This window comes from Mustelus asterias, chromosome 4, assembly GCF_964213995.1.
Source record: "Mustelus asterias chromosome 4, sMusAst1.hap1.1, whole genome shotgun sequence".
NCBI lineage: Eukaryota > Metazoa > Chordata > Chondrichthyes > Carcharhiniformes > Triakidae > Mustelus > Mustelus asterias.
The window spans coordinates 142,370,690-142,395,918 of record NC_135804.1 but is presented as its reverse complement, the minus strand read 5'-3'; the positions used below and the strand labels follow the sequence as shown (position 1 = coordinate 142,395,918).

At 47.6% G+C, this 25,229-nt stretch overlaps 1 protein-coding gene across 17 annotated transcripts in view; it reads right to left on the bottom strand.

Annotated features, from left to right (window-relative positions):
• eda2r (ectodysplasin A2 receptor) overlaps positions 1-25,229 on the bottom strand; it is a 239,797-nt gene that overhangs the window by 66,340 nt on the left and 148,228 nt on the right. For 16 of the 17 annotated variants that reach the window (XM_078211864.1, XM_078211867.1, XM_078211868.1 and 13 more), the window contains 5 exons: positions 20,592-20,756; positions 19,854-19,994; positions 10,208-10,301; positions 4,091-4,619; positions 1,993-2,040 (listed from right to left, as the gene is read on the bottom strand). In XM_078211864.1, the coding sequence (XP_078067990.1) occupies positions 1,999-2,040; positions 4,091-4,619; positions 10,208-10,301; positions 19,854-19,994; positions 20,592-20,756 (971 nt within the window). In that variant the 3' untranslated portion in view covers positions 1,993-1,998. The remainder of the gene's footprint in view (positions 1-1,992; positions 2,041-4,090; positions 4,620-10,207; positions 10,302-19,853; positions 19,995-20,591; positions 20,757-25,229) is intronic. The other variant, XM_078211861.1, reaches the window with a different exon arrangement.

Genomic DNA, 25,229 nt, shown 5'->3' with positions numbered 1-25,229 from the left:
GAGCACCCGGAGGAAACCCACGCAGACACGAGGAGAATGTGCAAACTCCACACAGACAGTGACCCGAGCCGGGAATCGAACCCGGGACCCTGGAGCTGTGAAGCCGCAGTGCTAACCACTGTGCTACCGTGCCGCCCCACCACTGTGCTACCGTGCCGCCCCAAAGTCCTCAAAGCATTACCCTGCGTCTCTGGATTGTTAGCCCTGTGATAATAACACTACGCCAGTGTCTCCCCATTGCTACGCCACTGCTTCCCCGGCAGATAGGAAGAGATGAAACCCTGGAGGGGTTTAAACACAAGGATGAAAGTGTTGGTGATCAGGAACCAGTGTAGATTCGTGATGGACTAGTGAGCCAGGCAGAAGGATTTTGAATGGGCTGAAGTTTACAAACGGTAGAGGGTGGATGGTTTGCCAAGAGGACATTAAAGGAATCGAGTTTGGGGCTGAAAAAAGGGACAGATGACGTTTTCACTGCAGGTAAGCTGAGATATGTACAGACAGTGATGGGGAATGTTAGGGTGGGCACGGTGGCACAGTGGTTAGCACGCTGCCTCACAGCGCCAGGGACCTGGGTTCAATTCCCGGTTTGGGTCACTGTCTGTGCGGAGTCTGCACGTTCTCCCCGTGTCTGCGTGTGTTTCTTCCGGGTGCTCCAGTTTCCTCCCACAGTCCAAAGATGTGCAGGTTAGGTGCATTGGCCATGCTAAATTCTCCCTCAGTGTACCTGAACAAGTGTGGCGGCTAGGGGATTTTCACAGTAACTTCATTGCAGTGTTAATGTAAGCCTACTTGTGACTAATAAATAAACTTTAGGTAATGCTTGAGATGGGAACAGACAAGAGAGTCCATCTCAGGAAGAGTGTGAACCATCTGTTTCAGCCTAAGGAGAAGGATGGAGTCAGTGACAATGGCCGAGAGTTGTTGCCAGGGTTTGAAAATGATGGTCTTCTCAATGTTCGGTGGAGGAAACAACAAATCAGGCAAAGAAATACAAACCTTTAATAGCAGCACGCTTACTGACCTCCTCAATGTGGTATCCACTTCGTGGCAGCCCTTACTGATGGAACAAAATTTTCCTTTTTTTGCAGAGAGTGGTAGCTGGCAAGAAGCTGCTGGCCCCAATGACGGCTTTCTCTGGCATATTGTTAGGAACTTAAAGAAAAGAAATCCGAGGGGCAGGTCCCAAGATGTCAGCCTGGTGGGATGGGCTCTGGATGAGCCTGCTTGGCCGGCAACTTAGTTTTCTTAAAGATAGGGGCGCCATTTTTAAATGTGGCCCAGGTGTACAAAAATAAAAAATACAACACTCCTTCCTCCCACCCTGGGTACAACCCCCTGGCTGTACCAGGGGAAAACGCCTGGGTACAGCCTGGGCATGATTGTCCTCCCCTTGTGCAGGTCTGCCAGCCAGGCACACCACGCTGGAGGACCAGTTGTAATTCACATCGGCGTGAATGGAAAATGTAATGGGGGGGTGAGGTGGGAGAATGGAGGCCAGATAATTAGATTCAAATTTATGATAATGGGGTTCCCAGTACTGAATGGCAGAAATCCCATTATGTCATTAATGGGAGGACAGGGAAAATTGCGTTACAACTTTACAATCAGCATGTAACGCAATTTGTGTCACTCACAGGATTTTGCCATTCACCCAAAAAGAGTGGAAAATCTCAGCCGTGGTGGTAGCAATCATTGTAGTAATAATTACTGTGGTTTAGTGTGGACAGAAGTGGAGGAGAATGGGACAGGGGAGTTCATTATGCCCCCGTAATCCAAATTAAATGTGGCAGAATGGCCTTGTGGCTGGTATCAAGGGAAAGTGGATGTATCTTGGGAGGACAAATGAGATTCAGATCATGTTTTGCGGTGGATTTAAGGTAAATAAAGTTGAATACAGTTTCCTTTGTCAAGCTTCTCCCAGAATGGGTAGTAAGTCAGAGAAAAATCCAGGGAAAGAAGGGGAATAAAGCAGGAAGAAAAAAGTCTCACCTTGAATCAGTTCACGGACTTGGTGAGTAGATCTTCTAAATCACCGACCTGATACAGAAAAGGTGTGAATTAGATAGGCAAATGATTATGTGAATAATGTGGATCTGTGCTCCACACAGGAGATGGTTTTCGGTTCTGATAGGAGCATAACCTAGAAAAAGATTACTTAAGTTTCAGAGCTTGTCCCATGAAGACTTTAAGATTACCACCAATCTACAGAACAAACCCCCGTAAAAAGTTACTATAGATTGCAGTGTACAAAGATACCAAAGTGGATAACCTCACATTTATCCACATTATACTGCGTCTGCCATGCATATGCCCACACACTCAGCCTGTCCAAACATCTCTGCACCCTCCTCACAGCTCACCCTCCCACCTAACTTTGTATCATCTGCAAGTTTGGAGACCATCTGTATTGGCTGCTAGATCCACGCACACCGACTTAACCTGAATAAGACATAAATTTCTGTGGTGTAAAGCTGAGGTCGACTCCTAAAAGTGTGCATAGCTCTTCCTCGCAGGAAACAAAAGGGTGGGTTGACTTATACACCCAGTGTAAACCCTTCTGGCGCTAAACAAAATTAGGTTAACATCTCAATCGCCAGGTCAACATATATGTCACGATCTACGGTAATTTATATAAAGAGGATGGAGAGAAGTCTCCTGTGCAGTTGCGGCCAGAGTTGCCCTCCATGCTTAAAGAGGCAAGAGGGAGATAACTGGGCTACGCAGTCATCTCAGCTTGGAGTGGCCAATGGAAATGCTGATCACTGGCTTTAGAAATTCCAGCCCAGCGAAGCTGAGGAAGAAAGAGAAAACAATTCAAAGGAACAACAAAATGGCATCAATAAAATCAAGGTAAAAGGAGTAAAATGGAGATAAATGGAGGGTTGAGATTGAAAGTGGAGGAGGCTGTTGGCTTGAAGTGGGAAAACACAGTTGACAAGTTTTTTTTTATTGTCCATTTTTCCTGGTCAAAGCTTTTAAGATGTCTAGACATTTGGCGCCCATGACAGCATGCCCTATGCAGGTCTGCCAAATGCCAGTCACAAAGAGATTTTGTCTTATTTTTGCTTTAACAACACAGGTCACTGTGAATAATGCAGCTCCATTCAGTTGAGATGGGGTTTGCAATGGGTGTCACTCTAACTGATCATAAATCTCAGTGTCGACAGTTCACTAATGTAACAAGTTTGGGCAGTTGACCAAGTTCCATTGATAGCATGACTCAGAGTTACAAGGTCAAACAGTGTGTGAAAATGGAAACACCACACTGGCACAATTATAAGAATAAAGACAATAACAAACCAGAAAGAACCTTTCAGTTTTATTGAGCCACTCTTCCCAACAGAGGAGGAGCAATTTGTGTAATCGTGGACTCTTCCCGATTCAGGGAATTGGCTAACCCCAAAAGCAAAGTCCGAAAGTTGTCCGTGATCGCAAAAGGCAACAGAGCGAAGCACTCCAGGATATCAATGTAACATTATCTAATCCTGGTTCTGCCGAACTCTACAAATCACACATTATGTGTTCAGCTCATGAACGCTATGAGTGTTCGATACAGCAATTGAATGTTTCCAAGGCCACTGATTTGCCACCTTTGAAATTGCAGAATTCAGAACATTAATAAAAATCCAGGAAAATTCCAGAATCTCAAACGCAGATTTTGATTTACAAAGTCACTGTTAACCAATATCCTCGATCCCAAAAGCCTTGGAGTCCCATGCATGGAAATCACAACTTGACTTAAGCCTCCACAAATTAGTGGTCAGTCCATATTTGTAGGTCACTGCTTATCAGAACACACTTCAATCATTTTTTTCATAACTTAGCATTGGTATAACTTCTTTTGTGGCTTTCCCAGTGAGGGGAGAAACACATGTACAGAACAGGAAGCTTTACTACTTCTGCACAGAGAGGTTTATCAATGCGTGCCCATTTCTCAGCTGGGGGTGGGAGCCTGGCATGAAAGGGTAAGATGAAAAGATGAAAATTACATCAAGAGAAAACAAGAAACAAGTCTGTAATTGTTTGCGAATGTGCCTCAGACCCCAAACCACATAACATACATGCTGTAATCCAAACAATAACTTACCCAGTTATTTCCAGTGGGTAGATGGTGATGCTGAGAGTTACCACATCCACGGTTGAAGCATTTCTCTGGTCTGTTCTCCTTCTGGTCTCCCGAGCATGATCCCTTTAGGCAAGAACAAGATCCAAAGCTACAGGAAGCTGCAGTTCTCCCTTCCTGCGGTCTTGAGGACTGGGAGCGTGCTGCGGTTTCCTGCGCAAACACTGTGCATTCACGCCGCACATCCGTCAGATACTCCTGAAGATCCAGCTCCGTGCATTCCACTGGGGCGTGCTGACGTCGGTGCTGAGAGACGGAGGCGCAGTGCCGTGCGGGCGTTTCGCAGGTTCCTCCTCCCGAGGAAACAGCGGCATCTTCTCCCCGTCCTGGGAGGGGCCCATCATCCATCTCACAACTTGAAGTCCTCACAGGTGGGAAACAGGCGGTGCCGTCACTGCCACCTGATGCGTGGCCCAACAGTTGTAGTCCAGGTGCGCCACCCTGACAGGAATTTGGTGATGGAGGACCAGATAATGCAGGACCAGTAACTGCACTGTGAAAACAGATTTCAGGAGTAATTAATGATTGGTTAAAATATAAAAGATTGTGGCACATCAATTAACCTTTCCAGCCTCAAATAATGTCAATGGTTGGTATGGATAATGTGGTCAACATTTTGAAAGTTCAACAGAAAAACATATCACTAATATTTCACATGTGGCACGGTCTATTGAATGGATTAATTGTACAAGGAAATCTTTGTCCACAATCAAAGCATTTCCAAACTTTCCAATGATATGCGGGTTAGGTTGATTGGCCATGCTGAGTTGACCCCAGTGTCAGGGTGGTTGGCAGAGTGAATACGTGGACTTATGGGAATAGGGCTTGGGTGGGAATGTGGTCGGTGCAGGCTCGATGGGCCGAATGGCCTCCTGCTGCATTGTAGGGATTCTATGACTCTACGAACTGTCAAAGTCATCATCTTAGGCACCCAACACAATGGGCAGGATTTTCCGCCCTCGCTCATCCCGAAACCGTTAAATCCCGCCCGAGGTCAACGAACCATCCCATGTTCCGCCTCTCATCCGCTCCGAATCCTGTGGCAGGCGGCAAAATTCCGGCTAAAGAGTTAATTGAGTTTATTCCAAATCACTTTAGCATTATCATTATGATCCCAGTCTGGATCAAACGTGGCATGATCGCTTTAGAAACATTTCTCCGCAACTAGTCTTTCTCTCCGCCCAATGAATTGGGCATTCTGCATTTTTATAATGACCCGATGATACTTGGTACATAAAGGTTTACTTTCCATCAACCATCCGCCTATTCCATCAGTGCAAACGTGATCCTTGAATGGCTTGGTGGGGCACGCATCCAAAGGTTGAGTGATGGACATTAGACCCTGCAGGTACAGCTGCCGTGTGGGTGGCATTGCTGTGCTGGAGTTCATCAATATATGGGACCTGAACTTGCCCCCAGATTAATGAGCTGCATTCTTTACATAGGCTGGGGTTTTCTGCCTATGGTTCACAAGTGGGATCTTTCTGTCCTGCCGAAATAAATGCTTATTTGCATTGCTCACCCGCCCCGCTGCCAGAGAACCCGCCTCAGGGTGATGGGCGGAGGTGGGAGGTCACCTTCAGTGGGACAGGAAGATCCCACCAGTGAAAAGGGTTGGAAAATCCCACCCAAAGGCCACCGAGAGTTTCATCTCACACATGGGGTGGAATTTTACCGGCACGTCTGCCCGAGGTTCGTACAACCCCACTCGAGGCCAAACAGAGAATGCCATTCTCCAAGCCTCGCCTGCCCCCGGAATCAGGGCAGGTGCGCCGGTCAAATCCCAGCCTCTATCCACAGCTTCATTCCACCCTCGTTCATGTCACCCGCATGCACAAAATCTCCTCCAGGGAGCAGAATGTTTGGCATGGATTTACACTTGTTAAATTATCATAAGCTTTGACTGTTCCAATGGCCATGCAGGCTCGTACCTCTGAGAATCCTGTCTTCTCATGCCCTGTGGTTTTCACAGGAATTGTTTTTGAATCTTTCCGCTCCACAGTCCGGCTACCATGTTGAAATACGTGGGCATGTCACCCATGTTGCCATGTGACATAATAATTACCCCTCAGCCAAAATAAAAAAAACACAGATTATCTGCTCATTATCGCTCTGCTGCCTGTGGGAAGCTTGTTTGTCACATTTTCTTTCATTCTTTCAAGGGAATGTGGGGGTGTTTTTGGTTAGGCTGGCATTTATTGCCCTAATTACTCTTGAGGAGGGTAATTAGGACACCACAATCATCACTAAACATCATCAAATATGTCACTGTCTGTAAAGCATTCTGAAAGGCACTACACCAATTCCAAACTCCTTTTTTTTAAGGACATGTAGGTTGTCAGAGGAAGACGGCCAAGGTTCCCAGGTTTGAAGTTGCAGGATGGTACGGGATATGCCGTGAGTCTTGATTTATTTGTGGCAAGGATAAAGGAAGAATATTTAAGATCGTGAATTTGAAACTCAAAAGAGATGGGGGAAATCGAGGGGACTGACAGCACTGGTGGTGTTGGTGAAATAGAAATGGGGAACCATTCGTTGGCCGATAACTTCCTCTGAATGCTAATCGGCAATGGACTGTCACTCTGTACCGACCTACCCGAATTAAAGCTGTGAAGCGCCCATCTGGCCCGACCTTTCTGACTCAGGCCAGGTGGGACTGAAGGCGCAAAGCACGTCCCCGGCTCCAGCTGCAAAGTGTGCAAGTGAAGGAGGACTCGCCCGCTTTTTACGTCACTAGCTGCCATAAAGCAGGTGAGTTCAAAGGTCCCATTGAGAATAACAAGCCAGGGAGAAGGTAAGTGTCTAAGGGAAGTGGATGTGGGGGTGGGTGGAGGGGCGTTGGACATGGGTGGGGGGAGGGAGTACGGGGCCGGGGAGGGAATCTCGTGCAGGCAGGGGATACCATTGGGGGTGAGGTGCTTAGTCGGGGCAACAGGGGACACTTTAAAATAGCTACACTGTAGCTAGATGTGCTTTCATTTCTTCCAAATCTTTCAGAGTAACTATTGGTGTAAAGCTGGCAGAATTATCGGAAGTGAGTGATTTAAATCAGTTTGTTGGACGGTTCCCAGTCCAGCGCAGTTGTCCAGGGGAAATTAGCGCTTCTGGACAATTACCAGGTAAACCCTTACCTGGGAACTTCCGAGAAGGATTCTCCAAAGTATCTTTAGGATGTCCTCAAATCAGACACTAGGGGTGGAATTTTCCCATCCAGTCCACCATGGGAATCGTAGTGGGAAGGGCGGGAAAGGTCTGTTGACCTCAGATGGGAATATCCATTCGGAAATAACTGGGTAAGTTATTGTTTGGATGACAGCGTGGCCGGAAAATCCCATCCTGGGAGCCAGGGAGTTACTGGCCATCTTTCCCCTGAGACTAACCACTATCTGTCTACCTACTATCCATAAATCAGGGCAACAGATGTTACTCTCTGTGTTGGTATTATTTTAACGTGAACATATTCTGAGCAATAGGACTCGCTGCCAAGTTTCTGGACATTCTGGCAGCTTTATAAAAGGCTTCACATGGAATCTTTATTGAGTATCTTAAAGGTTGTGCATGAGAGAGCAACATTCTAGTAAACACAAGCTTAGATCAGTTGATCCGATACGGAATGGAATTTAATGTGGGGCAACTAAAGGCCAGCAACTAAATTCATTTCTTCTGACGAACTCATTTGTTTCCACTTTGTGTGATTCAAATGGTAAAACTTGCACCCATTTATCCTTTTGCCTGGAACCAAGTCCAAAAGGTGCGTCGCAGAATTACAAAATTGTCGTGACTCAGAAGGAAGCCATTTGGTCCATCGGTTCTGCACCGGCTCTCCAAATGAGCATTATGGCTTAGTGCCACTCTCCCGCCTTTTCCCCGCAACCCTCACACATTGACCGCGATTCTCCCATCGCGACACACAACTTTTCTGGCGGGTCAGGGTGGGAGCTGCGCGTCGCCGGCCTTGTACCAGGATTTGCGCATGCGCGGGGAACGCATGCACATTGCCCAGAGCCGGCAAACAGTCGCAGGCCAGACCACGCTGGAAACTGGCGGGAAAGCAGGTAAGTCATTTGAATCTGTTTAAAGCAGATTTTAAATATGTTTCGCAGTTCATTATCGGGAACTTTCAGGTCCCAATTGAATCTCCCGCCCCCGCAAGGAGTACTTCATTCCGGCAGGATTTACACTAGCTCCCCACATTCGGGGAACTAGCGCAAGATCCCACCGGAATGAAGGGGAGAGGGCAATCGGGGCCCCCCATGGGGCCAGGCGGTGGGGGGGTGGTGCCCCTTGGGCATGGGCACTCTGGCAGTGCCAGCCTGTGCCCCCTGACACTGCCCAAGGGGCAAAGTGCCCATGCCCAGTGGGCACCTTGGTACTGCCCACCGGGCATCGGGCAGTGTCAAGGGGGTGGGGCCTATTGTGGGTGGAGGTGGCGATCGGTGGGGGTGGTGGGTCCCGCTGCCACTCTGCATTGGGATCGCTCTGGGCTGGAGGGAGGGCAGCGATTGGGGCGGGCTGGGAGGGGTTGGTCTGCCGGGCAGGGGTCTGCCTCCTGGGGAGGGTCTGACCCTGGGAAGGGGGGGGGTCAGCGAGGAGGAGTGGGCTTTGCCGGTGTGAGGGAGGTGGGGGGATCGGCACTGCTGGGTGCAGGGACTGGACATTGGGGCTCTCCGGGACAGGGTGGGTGGTCAGTCTGGCCCGGGAATTGTTGTGGGGGCTACGATCGGGCCATGGGGAGTGGCTGGAGAGGCAGCACTGGAGGGATCCCGGGCTGGCCAGCGATCGAGCTGGCCAACAAACGGGGAGACTGGCAGATCGGGACCACTGCACATGCGCAGAGTTCTAGAACTGTCAAACTCCGGCGCGAATAAGCCCCGCCCCCCTGCGTGGTCAGCCTCTTACCGGAAATGGGTGAGGAGGCTGAATAAATTATTTAAATTTATTGAAATTGTGTTTTCCATCTGTCTAGCAAGGATGGCGCTCAATTGTCCGCTCTCGCTCGCCTTTATGGCCTTTCCGGGAGAGGTTCTCTGGTGAGGAAAACACCTGCTCCCCATGGTAGAAACAGAGGCCACTGAGACCCCCCCTCCCCCCCGGGGAGGCAGAGGGCAAGGGGGGATGCCCATTAGGCAGTGCCAGCCTGGCAGTGCTAACCTGGCACCTTGGCACAGCCAGCTTGGCACCTCAGTAATGCCCGTCGGGCACCTTGATCCTTCACACTGGGCGGGGCCTATGGGGATGGGACATAGAGAGTTGGGTCTGATGGCAGGCGGCCCAGTCAGGGAGGGGGGCCCGCTGCCACTCTGCATCGTGATCTTTGCTGGGGGGGGGTGCGATCAGTCTGAGTGGGGCAGGGGGTAGATTTTGTTGAGGCTCTCTCTCTGAGTTAAGACCAGCATAGATCAGCCACGATCGTACTGAATAGCGGGGCAGGATTGAACGGTCTGGTGGCTTACTCTTTTTTGTTTTTGTGTGTGGAAGCACCTCAGAGTGCAACTAGATCTATGCAGACAACTTTGCACCATTTGTAATGACCATTCTGAAATGATTGTAATGTTTCTTGGACTGTATTGAATCTCCTTGGTGTGCAACATGATGTATGTAGAAAACCTGAAGATTATTGCACTTTGTGTAACGGCTGTTTCTCTGGTCTGGTCTCTCACAGGTGTTGTGCTTGGTTACTGATGGGACAGAAACACCCCCAGGGGTTCCACGTGCTACACAGTCATTTTCTCAGTTAGATTCTTTGCAATGGTGCCTAGGCAATGAGATGCATTTCTACTTCAATCAGGTTATTCTTAAAACAGGTACATATTAATAGTATTACAGCATTACACACTGGGAGATCAGCATTCCAGTAACATTAAAGACCTATAAGAATTTTGATGGAAAATTAATTCTGCGCATAGTGCAATTCTATGCAAATGAGCTTTTTAAAATCCCATTTGATCATTGTCTACACCCCCTCAGTGAGTTAATGGATCCGAGAAATACAATTACTTTGGGTCACAAGTTTAATTCACCTCTCCCAGGTGATATCATCCCAATGTACTCTCCTGCAGAAAGGGAATTTGCCAAGTTTACCTCCTGCCTTGGTCGCGAGATCCCGACAGATAGGCCACAAAACATGATCTTAAGGTACTTGGTGCGTCTTCAGACTGAACTGCATCTGCTGCTCCTAAGTGTAAAAATAAGACACAAGGGTTCATTGTACTGAAGTGACATTTTGCAGTTGCTGCTGGTGGCCAGAAACTTTCGCTCAGATGTATTTCCGCCTCATCATAAGAACAGAAAACCACAGGCCAGATAAAACGCACAGTGGCACAGTGGTTAGCACTGCTGCCTCACAGAGCCAGGGACCTGGGTTCGATTCCCAGATTGGGTTACTGCCTGTGTGGAGTCTGCACGTTCTCCCCGTGTCTGCGTGGGTATCCTCCGGGTGCTCCAGGTTCCTCCCACAGTCTGAAAGACGTGCTGGTTAGGTACATTGACCCGAACAGGTGCCGAAGTGTGACGACCAGGGGATTTTCATAGTAACTTCACTGCAGTGTTAATGTAAACCTACTTGTGACACTAATAAATAAACTTTAACTTAACTTTCAATGGCGCCAGTAACTTCTCTCGACAGACCTTCTCCTTTGCCCTTCAGCAGACCCTGAGCCTTGTGACGATGATATAATTCAGACATCTCCAGAAGCTGACTCAACCAGCTGTTCTACAAGTCTGAGCCTAGGCAACCGGTGGAAGCTGGCTTTTGAACAGTGCATCATCATACTGAGCGTAATCTCCTTCTCATCAATGTCCACATAGATGCACTTTCTAGCACTCATTACTGAATAATACTTACAAGTGAGTGGTTTTCCCTTACACCAGTGCAAAGCCCAAATGTTGTGCCCGCTCACCAACTTTTACAGATGCACCATAGAAAGCATTCCTTCTGGTTGTATCACAGCTTGGTATGGCTCCTGCTCTGTCCAAGACCGCAAGGAACTACAAAGGGTTGTGAATGAAGCCCAGCCCATCATGCAAACCGGCCTCCCATCCATTGACTCTGTCTACACTTCCCGCTGCCTCGGAAAAGCAGTGAGCATAATTAAGGGCCCCATGCACCCCGGACATTCTTCCATCGGGAAAAAAATACAAAACCCTGAGGTCACAAAGTAACTGACTCAAGAACAGCTTCTTCCCTGCTGCCATCAGACTTTCGAATGGACCTACCTCAGCAAGTTGATCTTTCTCTACACCTTAGCTATGACTGTAACACTACATTCTGCGCTCTCTCCTTTCCTTCTCTATGAACGGTATGCTTTGTCTTTATAATGCGCAAGAAACAATACTTTTCACTGTATGCCAATACATGTGATAATAATAAACCAAATCAAATCAAATCACATTTGAGATCATTGAACTCTGCACATTCTGGGCATCAATCCTGATTTCTTTGGCCTTTTAAATTATTTGTTCTTTCACAGGACGTAGGCGTTGCTGGCTAGGCTAGCATTTATTACACATTCCTGATCGAGAAGTACAGTGAGATGATAAGGAGGAGGAAGAGCAATAAGGTCATGCCCAGTCAAACTCCGATGGGACCGTATCCCTCCTCAGAACAGTAGGACACTCCTGTGTGTAACCATCTATGAATGTTTTCTTTTCCACATGGTTCCAAAGGGGAAAGAACAGCATTAACCACACTTCAATTTGTGACACATACAAAATCTCATCTTGTGTGTCCATAATCATACCTGATTATTGTTAAACTAACCATGCTAATGTGCTCAAATATGGTCAGATAGGAAAGTCATCTTTATGAGCCAGCAACTCACATATAAACCAATATTAATTTGAAATAAGAGAACTTTTTAGAAGCTGAAAGTGCAGCCACCACTGAGCAATGCTACAGGATACCAATAGTCATTGGATAAATACACCAAATGGCAATATAGCACCACTAACAGTATGAACTTTCAGCCACGGTGAACTGGAATTGTATGGAACCCCCTCAGGCTTTATGACTCACATTGAATGCATACAGTGAATACTACATGAATTACAATTGTAGGGAGGATCCTGAGGGGGCTGGACAGGGTAGGTGGTGAGATGTTTCCATGAGCGGGAAAGTCTCGAACAAGGGGACATAGTTACAAGATAAAGGGCTGGTCATTTAAAACTGAGGTGCAAGGAATTTCTTCTCGTAGAAGGCAATGAATCTCTGTCCCAAAGGGTAGTGGAGGCTGGATCGTTAGAAGTATTTAAGATGGAGGTGGATAAATATTTGATCTATCGAGGCTCTGGGGAAATGGCACAGAAAAGGAGTTGAGACCGGTTTAGGTCAGCCATGATTGTGTTGAATGGCGGGGCAGGCTTGAAGGGCCCGATGACCCACTCCTGCTTCTATTTAATGGAATCAATGGCACAAACTGGTCCATGTTGACCAAAAAGCCCGTCTAAGCTAACCCCATTTGCCTGCATTTGACCCATATCCCTCTAAACCTTTCCTATCCATGTCTCTGTCCAAATGCCTTTTAAATATCATCGATGTCCCTGCCTCAACCACTTCCTCCGGCAGCTCATTCCACTTACGTACCACCCCCTGTGTAAAAATGTTGCTCTTGTGTTCTTGTGCGTGGAAGCACCTCAGACTGCAACTTAAACACCTTTGCACCATTTGTGGTCACCATTTTGAAATGTTTGTAATGTTTCTTGGACTCATTGCTTCTTGGAAGTACAGCAGAGAGGGAGAGATTCGCGAGAGGAGTGCTGCGGGTAAGCGCTTTTATTTTTTAACTTACTTTTCCGCGGGTTTTTAAAAAAATATCTAAACCCGGAAGTGGTCGCGCAGGGAGGTCTGGGAGAGAGAGATTTTTTAAAAGTTACTCACCTCAGTGAATCGGCCTCATTGCTTCTTGGAAGTACAGCAGAGAGGGAGAGATTCGCGAGAGGAGTGCTGCGGGTAAGCGCTTTTATTTTTTAACTTACTTTTTCGCGGGTTTTTAAAAAAATATCTAAACCCGGAAGTGGTCGCGCAGGGAGGTCTGGGAGAGAGAGATTTTTTTTTTTCCCCAATAAATTGGAACAGAGAGGAATCCCGATACTCTACACTTGTAGAGTATCCCACCCTCCCTCCTCCTCTAACCTAAAAAAAAAGACCCAGTGAGAGCAGGGCTTTGGAGAAAACAGGAGGAGGAAAGGTAAGTTTAAAATTTTCATTCACTTTTTTTTTTCCCTGTGTGTTTAAAAGGGAAATTATGAGTGTGAGGCCAGTATGTTGTTCCCAATGTAGGATGTGGGAGGTCCTGGAGGCTCCTAGCCTCCCGGACGACCATATCTGTGCTGGGTGTGTTGAGCTGCGGTTCCTAAGGGACCATGTTAGGGAACTGGAATTGCAGCTCGAGGACCTTCGCCGGGTTAGGGATAGTGAGGAGGTCATTGACAGGAGCTATCGGCAGGTGGTCACACCGGGACCACGGGAGGAGGGTAACTGGGTAACAGTGAGGAAGGAGAAAGCTCGGTTGATGGTGAGCACCCCGGTGGATGTGCCCCTTAATAATAAGTACTCCTGTCTGAGTACTACTGGGGAGGACAGCCAACCTGGGGGAAGCAGCGGTGGCAGTGTCTCTGGAGCTGAGCCTGGCCCAGTAGTGCAAAAGGGCAAGGAAAGGAGGGTAGTGCTAATTGGGGACTCTACGGTGAGGGGGTCAGATAGGCGTTTTTGCGGACACAGACGGGACTCTCGGATGGTGGTTTGCCTCCCTGGTGCAGGGGTCCGGGACGTCTCTGGTCGAGTCCCAGAAATCCTGAAGGGGGAGGGAGAGGAGCCGAAGGTCGTGATGCATATAGGTACTGCTGACATAGGTAGGAAGAGGGAAGGGGTCATGAAAAGAGAATATAGGGAGTTAGGTAGACAGCTGAGAAAGAGGAATGCAAAGGTAGTAATCTCGGGATTGCTGCCTGTGCCGCGGGAGAGTGAGAACAGGAATCGGTGGAGAATGAATGCGTGGCTGAGGGACTGGAGCAAGGGACAAGGATTTGGGTACTTGGATCATTGGGACCTCTTTAGGGGCAGGTGTGACCTGTTTAAAAAAGACGGGTGGCACTTGAAACCCAGGGGGACCAATATCCTGGCGGGAAGGTTGGCTAAGGCTACTGGAGAGACTTTAAACTAGAAAGGTTGGGGGGAGGGAATCGAAATGAGGGGACTGAGAGCGAGGAGGTTAGCTCGCAAATAGATAAGGAATGTAGACAGGGTAAGAGGGAGGTTAGACGAGTGATGGAGAAGGGAAGTGCTCAGGCTGAAGGTCTGAGATGTGTCTATTTTAATGCCAGGAGTGTAGTGAATAAAGTGGATGAGCTTAGAGCGTGGATTGCTGCTTCGAATTGTGATGTGGTGGCCATTACGGAGACTTGGATGTCTCAGGGACAGGACTGGGTGCTTCAGGTGCCGGGTTTTAGATGTTTCAGGAAGGACAGGGAGGGAGGCAAGAGAGGGGGGGGAGTGGCACTGTTGATCAGGGATAGTGTCATGGCTGTAGAGAAGGTGGACGCCGTGGAGGGATTGACTACGGAGTCTCTGTGGGTGGAGGTTAGGAACAGGAAGGGGTCGGTAACGTTGCTGGGTGTTTTCTATAGGCCGCCCAATAGTAACAGAGATGTTGAGGAGCAGATGGGGAAACAGATCCTGGAGAGATGTAGGAATAACAGAGTTGTCGTGATGGGAGATTTTAATTTCCCAAACATAGATTGGAATATCCCTAGGGCTAGGGGTTTGGATGGAGAGGAGTTTGTTAGGTGTGTCCAGGAGAGTTTCCTGACACAGTATGTGGATAAGCCTACTAGAGGAGAGGCTGTACTTGATCTGGTGCTGGCTAATGAACCTGGACAGGTGGAGGATCTCTCGGTGGGTGAGCATCTTGGGGATAGCGATCATAATTCTATCTCCTTCACGATAGCATTGGAAAGAGATAGGATCAGGCAGGCTAGGAAAGTGTTTCTCTGGAGTAAAGGGAAATACAGTGTCATCAGGGAGGAAATTAGACGGGTAAATTGGAAGGAGGCATTCTTGGGGAAAAGTACCGAAGGAAAGTGGAGGATTTTCAAGGAATGTTTGTCTGGAGCTCTGCATGACAACGTTCCGATGAGACAGGGGGGTGTTGGTAGGGTACGGGAACCGTGGTGCACGAAGGTTGTGATGAACCTGGTGAATAAGAAAAGAGAGGCGTACAGAAGGTTCAGAGAGCTAGGAGGTGTTAAGGATTTAGAGGAGTATACGGGATGTAGGAAGGAGCTTAAGAAGGAAATTAGGAGAGCGAGAAGGGGTCATGAGAAGACCTTGGCGGGTAAGATTAAGGAGAATCCCAAGGCTTTCTACAAATATGTCAAGAGTAAAAGGATGAGATGTGAAGGCATAGGACCCTTAAAAGGTGAAGGGGGAAAAGTTTGTGCGGAACCGTTAGAAATGGCGGAGGTGCTTAATGAATACTTTTCCTCGGTATTCACAGTGGAAAGGGATCTGGGTGGTTGTACTGCTGGTTTGCGGTGGACAGAAAGGATCGAGCATGTGGACATAAAGAAAGAGGATGTGTTGGAACTATTGAATGGCATCAAGGTTGGTAAGTCGCCGGGACCGGATGGGATGTACCCCAGGTTACTGTGGGAGGCGAGGGAGGAGATTGCGGAGCCTTTGGCGATGATCTTTGCATCGTCGATGGAGACGGGAGAGGTTCCGGAGGATTGGAGGATTGCAGATGTGGTCCCTATATTCAAGAAAGGGAACAGGGACAGCCCGGGAAATTACCGACCGGTGAGTCTAACCTCAGTGGTTGGTAAGTTGATGGAGAGGATCCTGAGAGACAGGATTTATGATCATCTAGAGAAGTTTAGTATGATCAAAAGTAGTCAGCACGGCTTTGTCAAGGGCAGGTCGTGCCTTACGAGCCTGGTTGAGTTCTTTGAAAATGTGACCAAACACATTGACGAAGGAAGAGCGGTGGATGTGGTCTATATGGACTTCAGCAAGGCGTTCGATAAGGTCCCCCATGCAAGACTTCTTGAGAAAGTGAGAGGGCATGGGATCCAAGGGGCTGTTGCCTTGTGGATCCAGAACTGGCTTGCCTGCAGAAGGCAGAGAGTGGCTGTGGAGGGGTCTTTCTCTGCATGGAGGTCAGTGACCAGTGGAGTGCCCCAGGGATCTGTTCTGGGACCCTTGCTGTTTGTCATTTTCATAAATGACCTGGATGAGGAAGTGGAGGGATGGGTTGGTAAGTTTGCTGACGACACTAAGGTAGGTGGTGTTGTGGATAGTTTGGAGGGATGTCAGAAGTTGCAGCGAGACATAGATAGAATGCAAGACTGGGCGGAGAAGTGGCAGATGGACTTCAACCCGGATAAGTGTGTAGTGATCCATTTTGGCAGATCCAATGGGATGAAGCAGCAGTATAATATGAAGGGTACCATTCTTAGCAGTGTAGAGGATCAGAAGGACCTTGGGGTCCGGGTCCATAGGACTCTTAAATCGGCCTCGCAGGTGGAGGATGCAGTCAAGAAGGCGTACGGCGTACTAGCCTTCATTAATCGAGGGATTGAGTTTAGGAGTCGGGAGATAATGCTGCAGCTTTATAGGACCCTGGTTAGACCCCACTTGGAGTACTGCGCGCAGTTCTGGTCACCTCATTACAGGAAAGATGTTGAAGCCACTGAAAGGGTGCAGAGGAGATTTACAAGGATGTTGCCTGGATTGGGGGGCATGCCTTATGAGGATAGGTTGAGGGAGCTTGGTCTCTTCTCCCTGGAGAGACGAAGGATGAGAGGTGACCTGATAGAGGTTTACAAGATGTTGAGAGGTCTGGATAGGGTAGACTCTCAGAGGCTATTTCCAAGGGCTGAAATGGTTGCTACGAGAGGACACAGGTTTAAGGTGCTGGGGGGTAGGTACAGAGGAGATGTCAGGGGTAAGTTTTTCACTCAGAGGGTGGTGGGTGAGTGGAATCGGCTGACGTCGGTGGTGGTGGAGGCAAACTCGTTGGGGTCTTTTAAGAGACTTCTGGATGAGTACATGGGATTTAATGGGATTGAGGGCTATAGATAGGCCTAGAGGTAGGGATATGATCAGCGCAACTTGTGGGCCGAAGGGCCTGTTTGTGCTGTGGCTTTCTATGTTCTATGTTCTATGTATTGAAGCACCTCACAGTGCAACATGATGCATGTAGAAGATTATTGCGCTTTGTATGACGGCCATTTTGAAAAGTCTGTGATGTTCTTTCAGATATTTTATGAATAAAGTCTACCTTTGGAAAAATAAAGTATATTACATCCTGCAGGGAGGAAGTTGTAAGTTCAAATCCCATGACAAGATTTTTGAACCCATGCTTAGACCATTGTTGCAGTGAGGGAGTGCTATGCTTCTGGACCTGCAAGTCTCTGAATGTGACGAAAGCCAAGGACGTTAAAGACCCTGTGGGGATAATTCAAGAGCAGGGAGATTGTATTTTGAGCAAAAAAGCCTCCCTTCAACCAACATCACCAAAAGCCAATTTGCTCGCCATTTGTGGGATCTGGCTGTGCACATAAGCTTTGTCTCATTTGCTTATGTGTAATCAATTGGTTGCGAAATGCTTTGGGTCATCATGAGAACATAATCACAAGGTAAATATAATTTATCTCTCTTTTGTTTGCACATTGTATTAAATAAATGAACCCCTCCACTGGCACAGAGGGGAACTCCACACAAATATGCCCAGTGCTTGGGGGAGGTAGTGGAACATAAGAATATAAGAACATAAGAACTAGGAGCAGGAGTTGGCTACCTGGCCCCTTGAGCCTGCTCCACCATTCAATAAGATCATGGCTGATCTTTTTGTGGACTCAGCTCCACTTACCCGCCCGCTCACCATTACCCTTAATTCCTTTACTGTTCAAAAATGTATCTATCCTTGCCTTAAAAAACACTCAATGAGGTAGCCTCAACTGCTTCACTGGGCAGGGAATTCCACGGATTCACAACCCTTTGTGTGCAGATGTTCCTCCTCAACTCAGTCCTAAATCTGCTCCCCCTTATTTTGAGGCCATGCCCCCTAGTTCTAGTTTCACCCGCCAGCGGAAATAACCTCCCTGTTTCTATCTTATCTATTCTCTTCATAATCTTATATGTTTCTATAAGATCTCCCCTCATTCTTCAGCATTCCAATGAGTATAGCCCCAGTCTACTCAGTCTCTCCTCATAAGCCAACCCTCTCAACTCCACTCTCAACCTAGTGAATCTCCTCTGCACCTCCTCCAGTGCCAGTATATCCTTTCTCAAGTAAGGAGACCAGTACTGTACACAGTACTCCAGGTGTGGCCTCACCAGCACCTTATACAGCTGCAACATGACCCCGCTGTTTTTAAACTCCATCCCTCTAGCAATGAAGGACAAAATTCCATTTGCCTTCTTAATTACCTGCTGCACCTGCAAACCAACTCCTTGTGATTCTTGCACAAGGACACCCAGGTCCCTCTGCACAGCAGCATGCTGCAATTTTTTACCATTTTTAAGCAGATACAATAGTGAGTTTTAAGGGCCGTCTGGACAAATACATGAATAGGATGGGAATAGAGGGACATGGTCCCCAGGAAGGTAGGGGGTTTTAATTCAGTCAGGCAGCACGATCGCTGTAGACTTGGAGGGGCAAAGGGCCTGTTCCTGTGCTGTAATTTTCCTTGTTCTTTGTTCATTAGTCTCCCCAACATAGTTTTAGGGTCTGCTTTATATAAGTGCTTCAGTGCGTAATTTGGTAGAATTTTCCATTCATATCATGTCATAAGACATCTTAAATAAACTAATGAATGGCCACATTGAATCTTAAAAGGCTTCATTGGGTAAAGACTGAATGGCTATTTGCTCTGCCTCAGTCAGGTTCATCCTTTTAGGACTGATATGATGAAAAATTTCTTCACTCAAGGGATTGTGAATCTTTGGAAATTTCTATCCAAAACAGCTGTGGATATTCAATCATTGGCCGGAATCTCCGGCCATTCATATGGCGGCATGGTGGCACAGTGGTTAGCACTGCTGCCTCATAGGGACCCGGGTTCGATTCCAGCCTCGGGTGGCTGTCTGTGTGGAGTTTGCACGTTCTCCCTGTGTCTGTGTGGGTTTCCTCCGGGTGCTCCGGTTTCCTCCCACAATCCAAAGATGTGCAGGTTAGGTGGATTGGCCGTGCTAAATTGCCCCTTAGTTTCTCAAGATGTATAGGTTAGGAAGATTAGCAATGGTGAATGCGCAGGGTTTCGGCGGTAGGGCAGGTATTGGCGCTGGGTAAGATGCTCTGTCGGAGAGTCGGTGCAGAATCGCTTGGCCGAATGGCCTCCTTCTGCACTGTAAGGATTCTATGATTCTGATTCACGATGGTGGGATCTTATGTTTCTGCTGACAGCGCACCCCTGCCGCGGGTCTCACAGGCACAGGGGGGTGCATTCAACAGGGAATCTCATTGACAACGGTGGGACCAGAAGATCCTGCCACCAGTCAATGGCGGGCCACCTTCACTGCCACAAAACACACGGCAGGTTACACAGAAAATGCAGCCGATTGTGTATATTCAAGGCTGAGAATGTTAGATTAAGGGGCATGGGGATTAGGGCGTGAAAGCGGAGTTAAGGTAGAAGATAACCATAGTGAGTGGCAGAGCAGCTCGAGGTGTCCAATGGCCAATTCCCAGCTCCTGTTGCTGGCGTTCTCTTGATGGGCTTCTCTTACCTGCCGGTTGTGCTGCATTCCTGCCAGCACTGATCTTCTGACAGTGCATGATTAAACCTTCAGTGCTCGTGTCATCCACTTGTCCCTCAGAGCATGAAGATTCCACTCTGGATCTCTCAGCCACGAGGGGTCTCGGCCGTCCTGAAAGGTGAAGCATTTGGATGAATCGTTTATGTTCATTGGCACAACAGCACAATGCGCCCTTGCTCAACTTACAGTGTACTGAACCAGAAGGAAAGATTGCTTCATTTAAGTATTGGCATTGAGCAGCTTAAGAAAAGGAATAAGGCAGGAGAATGATGAAAGACTCTCAAACGCCTTTCACAAGCATTGGATGTCCCAAAGTTTAACAGGCAATGAAATACTTTTGAAATGTAGACATTGTTCTACACTCCAAAGTGTTCAAAGGAGTAGAAAAGAAATCAAGATGAAACAAGAGATATAGTGAGGAGACAAAGCAAAGCTGAAGGTTTAAGACACTCTAGATTATAAGGGATGGAGAGAGGGAGTGACTGCTTAGAGGTCCTGGGAACTAATGCAGATGAAACAATGAAAAGGAGTCACTAAATATTGACTGCCATGGAGTGAAGATTTTAGGATGAAGAAAAGCATGAAGGATACTGTATTTGGGTCTGATGAGAGAGTGCCTCAGTGGTGACAGCGACGACTGAATCACAGCTGACACCAGTACATGTAGATGGCAGCACGGGCTAAAGCTGCATGATTAACTTTGATTACCATTATTGTGCTTTTCAGTGATCAGCTTTCTGCAGTAGGTGAAACAGAGCAGCAAGGCAGCCAGCAGAATAGTTGTCAGGGCACTACAGACCACAGCTACAAGGGCACTGTCATAGGGGGCAGCCTCAGAGTTCAGGACCCTCACCACATCTGTTCTGGAGATACCTGCGAAACAGACAGAGGGCAAACTGAGGGAGATCCAAATGCAGAATTTTTATTCTTCAATTTTCTCAGCCTTCCACTGAGCCACTCACCAATGCACGTCAGCATGGCTGATCCATCAGTCCTATGGGTGTTAGCAACATCTTGCCAGAGTTCTGAAATCAACCGTTAACTGGCTATCAACTAGCAAGGATTGGAGATTGGTGGGCATGATCATAGAAACCCTGCAGTGCAAAAGGAAGCCATTTGGCACATCAAGCCTGCACAGACAACAATCCCACCCAGGCCCTATCCCCATAAATCTACCCTGATAATCCCCCTGATAATGTCCCCTGACACTAATGGACAATTTATCACGGCCAATCTAACCTGCACATCTTTGGACTGTGGAAGGAAACCAGAGCACCCGGAGGAAACCCACGCAGCCACGGGGAGAATGTGCAAACTCCACACAGCCAGTGATCGAAGCCAAGAATCGAACCCGGGTCCCTGACGCTGTGAGGCAGCAGTGCTAACCATTGTGCCACCGATGTGACTTAATCAACACATGAAAACACACATTGGGTAAATTCAGTGGGACTGTAACTTGCTCAACTGGACTATGAATCATAGAATTGATCCAGTGTTCCATGTCCTCGTCAACTGAGAGCCATGACTTGGTGACGCCCATCCACACATGTCAACAGCAATAGAAGAGTAATCGTGGGTGGAATACCCATCCAATCCTGTCCTCTTTCGCCAGAAGAATATTGTAGCATGACCACTGCAGATTCCACTGGGTTTCGCCAACTCAGCACAAACCAAGGACTGAATGGTGAACCTTGCCATTCCAAACATTTACCCACTGAGGAACTGTTGCTTGGGCACTTTCAAGTCAGTTACTTTTATACTTATAGAGAACTCGGATCTCACAAATTTCAGAGCAAGATCTGAGGGAGGATCCAAGCCCACATCTGTGTGGCTACTCTTGCATCCCTCCAAGTGACTGGTTAGAGGTGTCTGGGCATTCGGGCAGGCTAACCATTCTAACAGCCAGGGATAGTGTGCAGATACATGCTGGACCGATCGTACAATTCTAACAAATATCTGTGTTGAGGGGGGTGGGGGAGTGGAATCTATTTATAAATATATTTTTTTTTTTAATGGACTTGTTTCCGTGCAGGTAGGATTTAATTGATGTTTTGAAATGTGTAATTGATACTGCAGTCTAAGCAGGGCAGACCTCTCACTATGCAGACAATTTTATATTGAAATCATCATGTTAACACATTAGAAGTCCCATGGATTTTACTCCTCGCACTTTCAGCCTCACATTCAAGACCGTGATGCTACTGAGAACAGCATGATGTCCAACTGCACAATGAACTACCCTTTAACACCGTTTTACCATTCTTTATGAATTGAGATGGCTCGAAGATTAACCCACCCGAGAGAGTTGTTGGTTAACTATTGAACATACTGCGGTGGGGTTTTATAACCTCACTCTGGAATTAAGAATCTACTGATGACCATGAAACCATTGTCGATTGTCATAAAAACCCATCTGGTTCACAAATGTCCTTCAGGGAAGGAAATCTGACTTCCTTGCCTGGTCTGGCCTACATGTGACCCCAGATTCAATGTGGTTGACTCTTAACTGCCCTCCAAGGGCAATTAGGGGTGGGCAATAAATGCTGACCAGCCAGCAATCCCCATGAACGAATAAAAAAATCCTCTTGTGACTGCATGAAACTACAAAGGGTTGTAAACATAGCCCAATCCATCACGCAAACTGGCCTCCCATCCATTGACTCTGTCGACACCTCCCGCTGCATCAGAGAAACAGCCGACATAATCAAGGACCCATGCACCCCGGACATTCTCTCTTCCACTTTCTTCCATTGGGAAAAAGATACAAAGGTCTGAGATCACGTGCCAACCGACTCAAGAATAGCTTCTTCCCTGCTGCCATCAGACTTTTGAATGGACCTACCATATATTAAGCTGATCTTTCTCTACACCCTAGCTATGACTGTAACACTATATCCTTCACTCTCTCATTTCCTTCTCCCCCGTGTACTCTATGAATGGTATGCTTTGTGGAGGAACAGAGAGATCTTGGGGTCCATATCCACAGATCTCGAAAGGTTGCCACTCAAGTTGGATAGAGCTGTGAAGAAGGCCTATAGTGTGTTAGCTTTTATTAACAGGGGGTTGGAGTTTAAGAGCCGTGGGGTTATGCTGCAACTGTACAGGACCTTGGTGAGACCACATTTGGAATATTGTGTGCAGTTCTGGTCACCTCACTATAAGAAGGATGTGGAAGCGCTGGAAAGAGTGCAGAGGAGATTTACCAGGATGCTGCCTGGTTTGGAGGGTAGGTCTTATGAGGAAAGGTTGAGGGAGCTAGGGCTGTTCTCTCTGGAGCGGGGGAGGCTGAGGGGAGACTTAATAGAGGTTTATAAAATGATGAAGGGGATAGATAGAGTGAACGTTCAAAGACTATTTCCTCAGGTGGATGGAGCTATTACAAGGGGGCATAATTATAGGGTTCATGGTGGGAGATATAGGAAGGATATCCGAGGTAGGTTCTTTACACAGAGAGTGGTTGGGGTGTGGAATGGACTGCCTGCAGTGATAGTGGAGTCAGACACTTTAGGAACATTTAAGCGGTTATTGGATAGGCACATGGAGCACACCAGGATGATAGGGAGTGGGATAGCTTGATCTTGGTTTCAGATAAAGCTCGGCACAACATCGTGGGCCGAAGGGCCTGTTCTGTGCTGTACTGTTCTATGTTCTATGTTTGTCTGTATAGCACAAGAAACAATACTTTTCATTCTATCCCAATACATGTGACAATAAATCAAATCAAACCAAAAAAACTCAAGAACACGGTTCAGAAGCAATTTTGGCAAGAAAAAAAAATCAATAAGATAACTGCGTAAGAAATATTTACTGTTTATATCAATAGTATTAGTCTAACATATATAATTTTATGATTTTTTTTGACCCCTGTACCATTCCTGGCATAGAGAGAATGGATGTACAACTTGTTCCCAGGAGTCTGCCAGTATCTCTCTATTAATACTCATTGCAAAATATATGGTAGTGGTTTTCACTTGGCCTTGTGGAGAACTGTTCTGACCTTTGTTTGACACTGGTTTACCCTGTATTTGGAAGGTGAGGTCAGACGACTGCTATGTGGGGGGGAATTGTGGACATGGACTTTATGTTCCAATGTTTGACAGCACTCCACACAGTGTCACCTGCCCACACCAGTGCCGCCATTCCTGGAATCCCCAGTACTTGAATATTAATCTCCAGGGCACGGCAATGAGTGACCCAGAAAAATCACAGGCAGATTAAAAAGTCTTTGAGTGTTTATAACTTCAAAAAATATGACAGCTGAGATTTTAAAAATCATGGATCTTCCAATCCAATTACTATGGAAAGGCAGTGAGCCACAAGGACAAGACAATAACAGGAGGGTGTACATCCAAGTAGAATTACTAATCCAACCCCCACACCCCCGCCACAAACCCTGCACTATGCAGGGCTTACATAGAACATAGAACATAGAAAGCCACAGCACAAACAGGCCCTTCGGCCCACAAGTTGCGCCGATCACATCCCCACCTCTAGGCCTATCTATAGCCCTCAATCCCATTAAATCCCATGTACTCATCCAGAAGTCTCTTAAAAGACCCCAACGAGTTTGCCTCCACCACCACCGACGTCAGCCGATTCCACTCACCCACCACCCTCTGAGTGAAAAACTTACCCCTGACATCTCCTCTGTACCTACCCCCCAGCACCTTAAACCTGTGTCCTCTCGTAGCAACCATTTCAGCCCTTGGAAATAGCCTCTGAGAGTCTACCCTATCCAGACCTTACAAACCATGATGACATTCCACACAACATGAGGGCAGCAGGCACGGTGGCTTAGCACTGCTGCCTCACAGCATCAGGGACCCGGGGGTTCGATTCCCGGCTTGGGTCACTGTCTGGGCCTGATTTTACCATTTTGAGTCTAAGTGCCAAATCTGGGCGTCAAATAGATCCGCGCCTGGAATCCTCTTTCCAGCGCGCCCATATGCGTTTTGCCGGCTCCGGTCCGATCCGCGCTGTGGGCGGGGCTTAGCGCTGCCGGACCGATCAGAGCTCTGAACTGCGCATGCGCGGTTTGAAAAAAAATCCGAAGCAGCGTGCCCGGGCGGGGAGAAAAAAGCACAGAGAGAGCGGCTCTCTGACTCAGATCATCTGGGGGGGGGGGGGGGGACCCAGATCACCCTCTGGGGGAGGGAGGGCGGGAGGAGGAGAGGGGGTGTGACAGGTCCATCTGGCTTACCAAGTCAGTTACAATACTGCGTTCAGCATCTACTGAACCATCTTGGATACAAAGGATAATGGCATTAGGGTTCTGCAGGTTAGCCTTGCTTATGCTAAAAATTATATCTTTGGTGTCGGCAGCCATTCTTGATGTTACAGTACTGA